The following is a 12,541-nucleotide window of genomic DNA, read 5'->3' on the forward strand; positions in this document are numbered from 1 at the left end:
TTCTTTCTTTTTTTTTTTAAGATTTTATTAATTTATTTGAGAGATAGAGAGCGAGAGCGAGCGGGGGAGGAGCAGAAGGAGAGGGACAAGCAGACCCCCTGTTGAGTGCAGAGCCTGATGCAGGGCTCGGTCCCACAACCCTGAGATCATGACCTGAGCTGAAATCAAGAGTCGGATGCCTAACCAAGTGAGCTGCCCAGGTGCCCCAGAGCCTCCCTTTCCTCATCTGTGAAATGGGGTGAAGATAGCACCCGCTTTAGAGGGCCTCATGGGATTCACTGCCCTCACAAAGCACACAGTTACAGTCGCTGCTGTTTTAACAATCCTTCTTACGGGATTTTGTGGAGGTACACGCGAGAGCTCTGAGAAACATAGAGCCTTGGGGGAGGGGATGAGGAAGCCGACCGTTCTAGCTCTTTCCCTTTGCTGGAGTGAGAGTTAACAGGGATCGGGTGCCGAAGTTCTCACTATGTTTAATCTCACAGAGCCCCCGTGAGGTGGGTACTTTCTTTAGTCCCATTTTACAGATGAGGGAATCGAGGCCCCGAGAGGCTGAGTAACATCTCCAGGGCCTCACACAGTGCCTGAGTAGTAGGCACAGGAGTCCAGCCCAGGAGCTCTGACCCCAGACCCAGCCTTCCTAACTCCCACACCTCTCTGATTATTTTTTGCACTGGGGGAAAAGGTGCCTCGGGGATCTGCTTTTCAAAAAAACTTAAATAAATAAAGATGGTGTAGTTCTAAAAAAAATGTTGAGATAATTGTAAATTCACATGTGAATTCACATGCAGTTGTAAGAATTAATCCAGAGAGATCCTGGGTCCCCTTTGCCAACTTTCCCTCGGCCATAACGTCTCGTGGCGCTAACGCACAAAATCGTACGTGGGATATTGACTTTGCTACGACCCGCCAGACTGTTCCGATCTGGGGGCCTCCTCTTGGAGCAGGACTGGGAAGGGCCTGGAGGGGAGGATAAGGGGGCTGCAGCTCAGGGCGGAGACCCCCTCCTAACACGGACTCCTCACCCGCTGGTGTTGACCCCGGTCCCACCCACCTGCCTGAGCCTCCTCTCCCGACCCTGTCGTAGCGCCCCCAAGCATCCTCGGGGAAGAGGTGAACGTGTCCGTGGTGGCCAACGAGTCCGTGACCCTGGAGTGCCGGAGCCAAGCCGTGCCCCCTCCCGTGCTGAGCTGGAGGAAGGATGGGCGCCCCCTGGAGCCGCGGCCCGGCGTCCACCTCTCCGCAGACAAGGCCTTGTTGGAGGTGGGTGGCCTCTTGGGGTGCCGGCGGGCCTGCGGGGGCCCCGACAAGGGCAGTTCAGCTCAGTGGGACCCAGGGCCTGGGGCACACCCCTCAGAAGCCTCCAGAAGCCGCTGCAGGGCCTCCCACAGCCCCACGAAGCTGAGCCTTTCTCTTTCCACCTGTTTTCTTTCCTTGTTCAGAGGCCTCCAGGCCTTTGGGCATCAGAGCCCTTCCTCGGGCCCCCGGCCCCGGGAGGGAAAGGGGGTTAGGGTCAGGGACTCTGGGTCAGCCTGGGTTTACATTTCAGCCCGGCTGCCTCCAGGCTGTGCCACCTTAGGCAACGTCCCGACCACACGGGCCTCAGGTCCGTCACCCGTACGCACCTTGCCGCCTTTCTCCTGGGGCGGCCGGGATTCTTCTAAAACGAAAGCCGGCCCCTAGGACAGCTCGTCCATGTCAGCTGGCGGCGGGGACGTGATCACCCCCCCCCCCCACCTTGTGAGACGCGATCGGTCCCAACTCTGAGCACCTCGATTTGGTTTCCTCTGCCCGGAACGTGTGCCCTCCCTCCCCTTCACTGCTCAAAGCCCCAGGCTAGCTTCCTCACACGCCCTCCGTCAGGATCTGGCCTCTGAGGACAGGATCTCCTGCCCCCACCCTTCTTCATTCCCCACCTCCCCTTCTGGTCTGTCCTGTTGGACTTGCCAAAGACGCCAGGAGCTGATTAAAGGCAGGAGAGGGGGCACCTGGGTGGCTCAGTGGGTTAAGCCTCTGCCTTTGACTCAGGCAGGAGAGGGGGCACCTGGGTGGCTCAGTGGGTTAAGCCTCTGCCTTCGACTCAGGGCATGATCTCAGGGTCCTGGGATCGAGTCCTGCATCGGGCTCTCTGCTCAGCGGGGAGCCTGCTTCCCCCTCTCTCTCTGCCTGCCTCTCTGCCTACTTGTGATCTCTCTATGTCAAATAAATAAATTAAATAATTAAATAAATAAATAAATAAAGGCAAGAGAGGGGCTGGCCCAGCGTGTGCCCATCGTCCTTAGCAGGACCGGGCGTGACAATGAAATGGGGGTGAGGCTGGCAGGGCTGCCATTATGGGGAACCCATTCCATGGGCCCGGCCCGCGTCAGGCCACCACAAGCCGTGGCTTCTGGAAACGTCACGGTGCAGTAGATGGGAGAGGTGCTGTCATCGCCCCCGGGTTCCAGGAGCGGGAGGGGAGAATGCAGTCAGGTAAAGTGACCGGCCCAAGGTCACACGGTCTGTCTAGGGGTAACCCCATCTCTCTGCTGCCCCCGCTGATGGGTCCTTCTTGCTCTTGGCCAGGTGAGCAGAGCGGAGTTGGGGGACGCAGGTCGCTACACTTGCGAGGCACTGAACCAGGCGGGCCGCTCGGAGAAGCACTACAACCTGAACGTCTGGGGTGAGGGCCTCGGGGGCTGATCTGGGCTCCCTCCCCCTGCCCCCTGCCCCCTGGGGGGATGCTGCCTCAGTGGTCCCAGGACACAGGCTTTCTCCATTGTCCGTTCCTCTCCCTTTCCAGCCCACCGCTCACCCACGTGTCTCCCTGTTCTTCCTCAGTGCCTCCTGTGTTCCCCTCAAAGGAGACCCACACCCTGACCGTGACTGAGGGGCAACCCACCAGGCTGTCCTGTGAATGTCGGGGCATCCCCTTCCCCAAGATCTCCTGGAAGAAGGACGGTATGATTGCTTCTCTCGCCCAGCCCTGCCCTCGGTGTCCCCTTGCCCTCGCGTGGTGCCCCAGCCTAACTTAGCTAGAGATGGGGTCTTATGGCACTGGGGGGTAAGGATGCTGGTTGGGGAAGAGACGCTGCCTTCAGCCCCTCTCTGCTCAGTCTGCGAGTCTGCCAGGGGTCCCAGCTGCTTCCCAGCCAGGGACAGTTGGATTGGGCCTTAGGTCTCTCTTCCAGAAAGCCCTCCCTGGCTCCCTCCACCCCAGGCCAGGGCAGGGCCTCCTGGACACGGCCCCCGTGTATTAACCTGTCATGTAGCCATCTCAGTCCTTCAGTGTCTGCTGTCCTAGGAGTCTGAGTCCTGTGGGGCACTGTCTGAATTCCAGGTCAGCACCTGGTACAAGATAATAGCTCCACAAATATTTGGGATTCATTCGTTTAACTGATATTTACTGAGAGCCTCTTTGTGCCAGGGCCCCTTCTGAGCATTGGAAATATGGTGGTGGATTGGGGTAGTCAGATAATAAACAGAGAGTTAGTGCATAACTTTGATGGAAAGTGTGATCTGTGCAGAAAAATAAAAGCAGAAGAGGGAGAAGATGTTTGCAATATCGGGCTGGGTGACCAGGGGTGTTTCGCCAAGCAAAACTAAAGAAGGTGAGGGAGGGATGAGCATGAGAGTATTGTAGGGAAAAACATTTCAGGCAGAGGTATGAGCAGGTCCAAAGGTCCTGGGGCAGGAATAGGCCAAGCATGTTTGAAGAACAGGCAAAGAGGGAAGGGGCTGGAGCCAAGTCAGCAAGAGACAGGTAGCCAGAGATGGTCACCAGAGTGATGGGGGCTGCGCAGGAGGCCACTGTAATGATCTTGACTTTTACCTGGAGAGGGATGGGGCTACGGTAAGGGCTCTGGATAGAGAAGCGACACAATCCAGTGTATACTCTAGCAAATTCACCCTGCCGGCCATGCTGAGAACAGACCATTGAGAGCAAGGATGGCCCGTGAGAGGCTTGGTGCAGGGTTCCAGGCGGGAGATCCTGACCGCCTAGAGCAGGCGCGTAGCCATGGGGTGGTGAGAGGGCTCCAGAGTCAGGGTGCGTTTTGAGGGTAGTGCCGGCAGATTTCCTGCCGGGTTGGATAGGAAGCAAGGAGGAGGACTCAGGGTAACTAGAGGTTTTGGTCTGAGAGTCAGGAGAAGGGGTGTCATCATCATCGAGAGGGAGAGACTAGGGGTCAGGTCTGGGGGTTGACCTGGAGTTCGGGGCTTGTTAATTTGGAAGCCTCCGTTAGACACCCTGTGAGAAGTCCAGCGGGCATTCAGGGGGAGGTGTCTGGAGCTGGAGGAGAGATCTGGGCTAGGGATCCGTCTGGGAGCAGCAGGGCAAGCCAGCAGGGGGGGAGAACATGGACAGAGAAAAGGTAAGGGGGTGCAGCTTGCTGTCCCTCCCCAGGTCACTGCAGCTAGACGGATCGATCATTCCACCCCCTTCATGGAGCCCGACTACGTGTCTGGCCCCAAGGAGCCCCTAAGGATCCCAGGGAGAATGTGAGGCAGGGTCTGCTCCCCTGGAGGCCCAGGCTGGGCTAGAATTCAGACAGGACACTGATCTGCAGGCAGATCTGCGATGAGGAGAAGCCTGGGGGTTGTGGGAGCTCAGAGGGGGTGCCGGGAACAGCTCTGTCCCTCCGGGAAGACTTCCTGGTCGAGGGGGATGTGGATGCGGACGCCTGAAGGAGTGAGCAGGAGCTGGCCAGGATCGGGGAGGGGAGGGCGAGCATTCCGGGTGGAAGGACCAGAGGCTTCTTTGTCCCTGCATCCAGGGCGGCCCCTGACAGGGGAGGGGAACAGCCTCGAGCAGGTGTCAGCGGTGGGGCGGCTCCTGTACCTGGGACAGGCCCAGCCGGCTCAGGACGGCACGTACACCTGTGAGTGCAGCAACGTGGCGGGAAATAGCAGCCAGGACCAGCTGCTGGAGGTTCATGGTGAGCGGGGCAGGGATGACCTGAACCGGGCGGAAGGGGCCAGAAGGCGGGGGGGTGGGGGGAGCAGCCGGCAAAGGCAGGAACTGTGGCAATGAGGACAACGTCACGTGCCCTCTCAGCCGGCTGGCCCCTCCGGGTCAGCTTGCTACCGCTCGTGAGCAGCACAAGAGAGGCGCGACAGGATCCCAAGCAGCCCCCCTTGGCCCAGAGAAACCAAAGGTATCTTGAAACCGTTGGCAACGAAGCGATGTAAAATGTATGTGAAGCTCCTACATTCTCTAGTCCGGCAGGGATGAAATTAGACACGCAGCCTTGTAAAAATCGTTCTAGAAAATAAAACTGGAAAGGGCCCTGCTCAGCCTCCCACCTGTGCTGTCCTGCCCGGCCCCAAATGGTCCCAGTGACTGTTGAAGCTCCAGGAAGCCCCTGGTTCCTGAGGAGGGACCGCCCTCACCCTTCGTCAGGGCTGTGCCGTGTCACCTTGTCCTCCTAACAGCAGGCTGGTGGCGGATTCCCAGGGTTCGGGGGAGGGGTCGGGGGCACTGCTGTGACCCCATTATAGAGATGGGACATGGGTGTCCCGAGCGGCGAGGCCACCTGAGTGGCCGGTGGTGCAGAGGCCACGGCGGCCCGCCCTCACAGGCTTTCTCCTCAGTTCCCCCTCAGATCGCCGGCCCCCGGGAGCCCCACACGCAGGTCTCCGTGGTCCAGGGTGGGGAGGCCACTCTTCAGTGCCGTGCCACCGGGAAGCCCCCGCCCAGGGTGACGTGGGAACGGGACGGCCAGCCGCTCATGGCCGGGCCTGGCCTGCGGCTGCACAACCACGGTCAGGAGCTGCACGTGGAGGGGGCTCAGGCTGCCCACAGCGGACGCTACAGCTGCGTGGCCGAGAACGTGGCCGGAAGGGCCGAGAGGAGATTTACGCTCTCCGTGCTGGGTGAGGACCGGCTGCGAGCTGGAGGGGGCCGGGGAGTGGGGCCGACTGGAGAGGGCAAGGCCAGCCCAGCCTACAGGCACCGCCCCTTGTTCTCCCAGGAGTCGGGCCACTGATGGGGCCGCTGTCGGGGGAGGCCTTGAATACTGCTCTCAGAATCAGGACGGGCTCCAGATAGCCCTCATTTCCTCCCTCCTTCTCGTCCTTGCTTGCTGTTCCCCTACTCCGTTCCTGGCCCTGGAGAAATAAGCAGTCTCTACTCTGTGTGACTCATGTGATGCGGGGTGGGGGCGCTGGGGGGGCGGCGATCCAGGGCCTCTGAGACACAAGGAAGAGCCCCAACACTGTCATGGGAAGTCAGGGCAGCCTCCTGTAGGAGGCGACCTTTTAGCTGAAATGTAAAAGCTGAGTAGGAATTAACCAGGTGCCGTGGTGAGGGGCACAGTGTGCAGGGCAGAGGGAACAGACTCTACGGAAACCTGGAGAGGTGATATGGTACTTTCAGAGTAGCTGCAACAGCCTTCTGATTCCAATCTTTTTTTTTTTTTTTTTAGGATTTTATTTATTTCTTTGACAGACAGAGATCACAAGTAGGCAGAGAGCCAAGCAGAGAGAGAGAGAGAGAGAGAGGAGGAAGCAGGCTTCTCGCTTAGCAGAGAGCCCGATGCCGGGCTCGATCCCAGGACCCTGGGATCATGACCTGAGCCAAAGGCAGAGGCTTTAACCCACTGAGCCACCCCAGCGCCCCTGATTCCAATCCTTGTTGAGCTCTTACTATATGCTTCAGGGTAGGGGCAAGAAGTGTTAATAGATAAGGTGGCCCGGGCTGGGTTTAAGGAGGCCTCTCTCATCATGCTTTCTGCCAGCTCCTTCCCCTCTCTACCTCCCAGGTTTCCCTGGCCTCGCCCACTTATCCCTGCCTGATGGAGTGTGGCTTCATTTTGGAATGGATCCTTTAGAAAGTGCAGAAGTGTCACTCACCTCTGCTGTGTGGATTCAGGGGCATGTCTGTGGACCCCCGGCTCTAGCTCCCGTCCTGTTGCTTAGCATAGGCACTGTGCTAAGTGTTTGTTGAATCCTCCTAGCATCCTTTGGAGGGGGTGGGAAAACTGAGGCCTAAGGTGTTTGCCTGAAGCCAAAGCCCAGCCTGTGGCCACCAGTCGCTCCCTTGAGTGGGAGCCACTCCGATCTTGTCACTTCTGCTCCTGGGATGTCCCTGACTGGGGGTGGGGGTCCTTGCAGGGAAGAGCTGCAGGGGGGGCAGGGAAGGAGCATACAGCCCTCATATGCGGTTTCTCTTCTGTGTCTAGTGCCCCCAGAGCTCGTCGGAGACTTGGACCCGCTGACCAACGTCTCTGCTGCCTTGCACAGTCCCTTGACGCTGCTCTGTGAAGCCACAGGTTTCCCACCCCCGAGGGTCCGCTGGTTCCGAGGAGAGGAGCCCATCAGCCCCGGAGAGGACACCTACCTCTTGGCAGGTAAGGTGCCAGCCAGGGGAGCGTCTGGTTATCAGGTCTGGCCTCTGTCTCTGCCTCTGTTTATCACATGTCCATGACCTCTGACCCTTTGCTGGCAGGCCTGGTTGGGATAACCATTGAGCTCTTGGTCCCCCAAGAGTGCAACCAAAAACACTTGCTAGGTGAGGTACTCCAGGAGAAGCAATTAGATTTAAGCAAGTCTGGAAAAGACTTCCAGCTCTGTTCCCCTCCTGAAGAGTGACAATGATTCTTTGCATAGTTTAGGTTCTGATAAGTCCTGCAGGAAAAAAAAAAAATTCTCGGGGCATATCTATAACATCTTCCAGAACAGTAACATACTTTAGAAATGCTGAGTCAAGCACCTTCTCTGCATATTCGTCCTGCCCACAAAGCTGGTTTGTGATGGTTCTTATTGGTATACAGATGGGGAAACTGAGGACCAAGAGGCTGTGTACCATACAAATCTTGCAGGAACGGCAAGACCCCTGAAGCTCAGCTTCAGCACCAGTGACTCAACAGTGCGGAAGAGCCATAATGACATGTCCTGTATATCTGCCTTCCCTGGGCAGCTCTTAGATGATCCTTGATTGGAGAGAAACTGGCTGGGAGAAACTGGCTTGCCTCTGAGAAGTCCTTGGGAGAAGGAGGCTTTTTTCTAGGTCTGCTAGAGTAAAATGGGGGCCTCTAGCCTGGCCCAGAACTGCAGAACCCATTGCTGTCCTTTAAGCCCCAGTCAATCCCCAGAACCAGGGGTGGCCAGGGGACAGAGCCTTCTTACTAGAACAGGGTCCTCAAGTTTACCCATGTGCCCGTCTAACGTCCAGAGGCCTCCCTCCATTCGTTTACCCTCCTGGGCCTCAGTTTCCCCATCTGAGGAAAGGAGCACTGCGGGAGGCAGACACATACACGTCTAATGACAGCACCTGGTGCACCCCTGCTCCTGGTGAGCATCCTGGGCTCCAGCTGGGACAGAGGTTGCTGTAGCCGTCCTTGGAACGCACTCGTCTTCCTCCCCAGGTGGCTGGATGCTGAGGATAACCCGGGTACAGGAGCAGGACACAGGTTTCTACTTGTGCCTGGCAGGCAACGAGGCTGGGGAGGTTCGGAGAAACTTCAGCGTTGAGGTCCTGGGTATGTCACACCCCCATTCTCATGTGCACCCCATGAATTCCTCCTCTCCCACCTTGGGGCTTCTGGGGGCCCTGTGCCCAGGACTTAGGGCTCATGCCGTAGCAGGGGGCTCAGCACAGGAAGGAGGGAGAGGCCAAGCTTTGTCTTCTGTGCCTGATCATCAACCTCTGCTCTGAGGTTGCCCTAGATCTTTCCAGAAACAGCAAAGACGAACCCCAAGTGGCAATATTCTCAACATCACTCAACTGCCTTCCTCTGACCAGGGCCTTCTCCTAGAGGCCCTGGTACTTCCCTCAGCCAACACCAGATGTTTATTGAACTCACTGCCCCATGGAAGCAGGCACAGTGGGACGGGAAACTGAGGCACAGGGAACTGAAGGCCATTGCCTTGGGCTCTTGGTTCTGGCCTCTTGTCTTCCTGCTTCATGGTCATTCAGCCAGCCCTGGTCAGTAACCATCTGTCTCCTTGCTTTTTGCAGTGCCTCCCAGGATTGAGAACGAGGACCTGGAGGAGGCAGTCAGGGTCCCTGAGGGGCAGACAGCTCATCTGACGTGCAATGCCACAGGTAAGGGCCACACACACGGTGGGGTAGGAGAAGCATGAGAAGGCAGCTTCAGAGAAGAGGGGGTGCTGGGAGGGGTCTCTGCTTGCCCTCAGCCCCACTGCTCCTCGTGGTAGGTCTCTCTGTATCATGAACTTGGCACCACATCCCTGCTCATCTCTATACCCGCTAAGCCCCTGCCCCCAAACACTCCCCTATCCTCACCTGACTATAAAACTCTGGTTCCAGAAGTTTCCACAGGGAGTCCTTGGCTGACCCCTTGGGCCCGTGGGTTATCTCCACTGGGCTCCCACAGGTCCCAGGGCTTTCTTGTCCCAGCACTAAGCACACTGGACTGTAATAACCTTGGGACATCTGTGTCCCCCAGTTGAGCTCTGAGGTCCTTGAGGACCCAAGGACTGCTTTGTCACCATGGTTTTCCCAGTGTCTGGCAGAGTAGGCTCCCATTAATGCTTTTGGATGGGGCTGGGTGGCTGTCTGGGTAGGTGGAAGGACGGATGGATGGATGGACGGATGGATGGGGAGGTGGGGAGGTGGGTGGGTGGGTGGGTGGGTGCATGGATGAATGGGGAAGTAGGTGGGTAGATGGCTGGCTGGCTGGCTGGCTGGCTGGATGGGTGGGGAGGTGGGTGGGTGGGTGGGTGGATGGACGGACGGATGGAGAGGTAGGTGGTTGGGTGGGTGGGTAGATGGATGGATGAATGGGGAAGTAGGTGGGTAGATGGCTGGCTGGCTGGCTGGCTGGCTGGATGGATGGGTGGGGAGGTGGGTGGGTGGGTGGGTGGATGGACGGACGGATGGGGAGGTAGGTGGTTGGGTGGGTGGGTAGATGGATGGATGAATGGGGAAGTAGGTGGGTAGATGGCTGGCTGGCTGGCTGGCTGGCTGGATGGGTGGGGAGGTGGGTGGGTGGGTGGGTGGATGGACGGACGGATGGAGAGGTAGGTGGTTGGGTGGGTGGGTAGATGGATGGATGAATGGGGAAGTAGGTGGGTAGATGGCTGGCTGGCTGGCTGGCTGGCTGGATGGATGGGTGGGGAGGTGGGTGGGTGGGTGGGTGGATGGACGGACGGATGGGGAGGTAGGTGGTTGGGTGGGTGGGTAGATGGATGGATGAATGGGGAAGTAGGTGGGTAGATGGCTGGCTGGCTGGCTGGCTGGCTGGATGGGTGGGGAGGTGGGTGGGTGGGTGGGTGGATGGACGGACGGATGGAGAGGTAGGTGGTTGGGTGGGTGGGTAGATGGATGGATGAATGGGGAAGTAGGTGGGTAGATGGCTGGCTGGCTGGCTGGCTGGATGGATGGGTGGGGAGGTGGGTGGGTGGGTGGGTGGATGGACGGACGGATGGAGAGGTAGGTGGTTGGGTGGGTGGGTAGATGGATGGATGAATGGGGAAGTAGGTGGGTAGATGGCTGGCTGGCTGGCTGGCTGGCTGGATGGGTGGGGAGGTGGGTGGGTGGGTGGGTGGATGGACGGACGGATGGAGAGGTAGGTGGTTGGGTGGGTGGGTAGATGGATGGATGAATGGGGAAGTAGGTGGGTAGATGGCTGGCTGGCTGGCTGGCTGGCTGGATGGGTGGGGAGGTGGGTGGGTGGGTGGGTGGATGGACGGACGGATGGAGAGGTAGGTGGTTGGGTGGGTGGGTAGATGGATGGATGAATGGGGAAGTAGGTGGGTAGATGGCTGGCTGGCTGGCTGGCTGGCTGGATGGATGGGTGGGGAGGTGGGTGGGTGGGTGGGTGGATGGACGGACGGATGGGGAGGTAGGTGGTTGGGTGGGTGGGTAGATGGATGGATGAATGGGGAAGTAGGTGGGTAGATGGCTGGCTGGCTGGCTGGCTGGGGAGGTGGGTGGGTGGATGGATGGATAGGTAAAAGGAATAATTTGCCTTTCTGTTTTGCCTATCTATACCAAGCCATCTCAGCCCACTCCCCCATAAGGAAAAGGCAGTCAACCACATAGGAAAGGACCCAGGCCAGGTTTGATGGCTGCTTCTGTGTCTTGCCCTGCTGCATGGGCCTCTGGACTGAGATGGAGAATCCATATCCTCTACCCTATCCTGGAGCCACCTCTCACCTCTTAGGCCAACAACCTAGTCAGAACCTGCTGAATTATCTTCCCTGCCTCTTCCCCTCCTTACAGGCCACCCACAGCCCAAGGTCACGTGGTTCAAAGATGGCCGGCCCCTGGCTGGTGGAGATGGCCACCACATTTCTCCAGATGGAGCCCTCCTCCAGGTCCTCCAGGCCAACCTGTCTAGTTCTGGTCACTACTCTTGCATTGCGGCCAACGCTGTGGGAGAGAAGACCAAACACTTCCAGCTTAGCGTCCTGGGTAAGTGCTGGGCCTCTTCCAGCCGCCCTGGGTGCCCATGGGAGGGAGAACCAAGGTGACCAGTGCCTTACAGACAGCATCCCACTCAGCCCTCTCCTGTTTTGTTTTGTTTTGTTTTGTTTTTTCCCATTTCTCCGGGATCAACAATAACAATAACAATAAAATAATAGCTCTGTTGCGTGAACATTAATCATGGGCTAGGCATTTGGACGGGCCTGATTGGTTGGATCTTCACAACAAGCCTAGGAGGTGGGAGATGTCCTTGTCCCTGTGTCACCAAGGAAGCTCTGAGGCTTAGAGAGGTGACAGGGTCCCCAGGTGTCCATCTCCTCAGGGCAATCATCATGAATTGTCTTGTCAGGAGAAACAGGGGTCTAGTAGATGACAGGGACACAGCCTGGCTTAATAAAATCTGTTTCTAAAAATGCTGGTGATAAGGGGGACAGTCTCCTGTGGGACCTGAAAGAGGAACTCTTAGGACGAACGAAAGCAGGGCTATTGGTGCATCAGGGAACCCTCTGGAACACGAGCAGAACTGACAAGCTCTGGTGAATCAGTAGATCGTCTGGATGTTAAGAAACTACTGGGGAAACTGAGGCAGAAATCGTCCAGCTTCCCCTGCGGCATTGCTTAGTGGTGGAAAGCCTAGGCTCTGAAGCTATGCACCAGGGTCTGAGACTTTTCTGGCTCCTCAGGCCCAGGGTTAGGGATCCCTGTTAAGGATCACACTATCCGGGGCACCTGGGTGGCTCAGTGGGTTAAAGCCTCTGCCTTCAGCTCGGGTCGTGATCCCAGGGTCCTGGGATCGAGCCCCACATCGGGCTCTCTGCTCCGCGGGGAGCCTGCTTCCTCCTCTCTCTCTGCCTGCTTCTCTGCCTGCTTGTGATCTCTGTCTGTCGAATAAATAAATAAAATCTTTAAAAAAAAAAAAAAAGGATCACACTATTGGCCTCCTCCACAGTGGTTCCCACCATCCTGGGAGTGACCGAGGACAGTGCAGATGAGGAGGTAACTGTGACCATCAATAACCCCATTTCTCTGATCTGCGAGACACTGGCCTTCCCCTCTCCCACCATCAGCTGGATGAAGGATGGTGCCCCGTTTGAGGCTTCGAACAACATCCAGCTGCTCCCAGGTGATGCCCTGAGTTGGGGGGAGAAGCGAGGGGACCGGTGACATGTT

At 57.7% G+C, this 12,541-nt stretch overlaps 1 protein-coding gene across 1 annotated transcript in view; it reads left to right on the forward strand.

Moving 5' to 3' along the window:
• The window catches only part of HMCN2 (hemicentin 2), a gene marked incomplete at its 5' end in the record, with an annotated part of 147,020 nt that overhangs the window by 84,577 nt on the left and 49,902 nt on the right, over window positions 1-12,541 (forward strand). Inside the window, 10 exons of the mRNA XM_080820166.1 lie at window positions 1,088-1,263; window positions 2,566-2,662; window positions 2,821-2,940; window positions 4,755-4,916; window positions 5,572-5,853; window positions 7,161-7,328; window positions 8,346-8,459; window positions 8,939-9,025; window positions 11,168-11,359; window positions 12,321-12,494. Coding sequence (XP_080676292.1) covers window positions 1,088-1,263; window positions 2,566-2,662; window positions 2,821-2,940; window positions 4,755-4,916; window positions 5,572-5,853; window positions 7,161-7,328; window positions 8,346-8,459; window positions 8,939-9,025; window positions 11,168-11,359; window positions 12,321-12,494 — 1,572 coding nt within the window. The remainder of the gene's footprint in view (window positions 1-1,087; window positions 1,264-2,565; window positions 2,663-2,820; window positions 2,941-4,754; window positions 4,917-5,571; window positions 5,854-7,160; window positions 7,329-8,345; window positions 8,460-8,938; window positions 9,026-11,167; window positions 11,360-12,320; window positions 12,495-12,541) is intronic.

This window comes from Martes martes, assembly GCF_963455335.1.
Source record: "Martes martes genome assembly, chromosome: 12".
NCBI lineage: Eukaryota > Metazoa > Chordata > Mammalia > Carnivora > Mustelidae > Martes > Martes martes.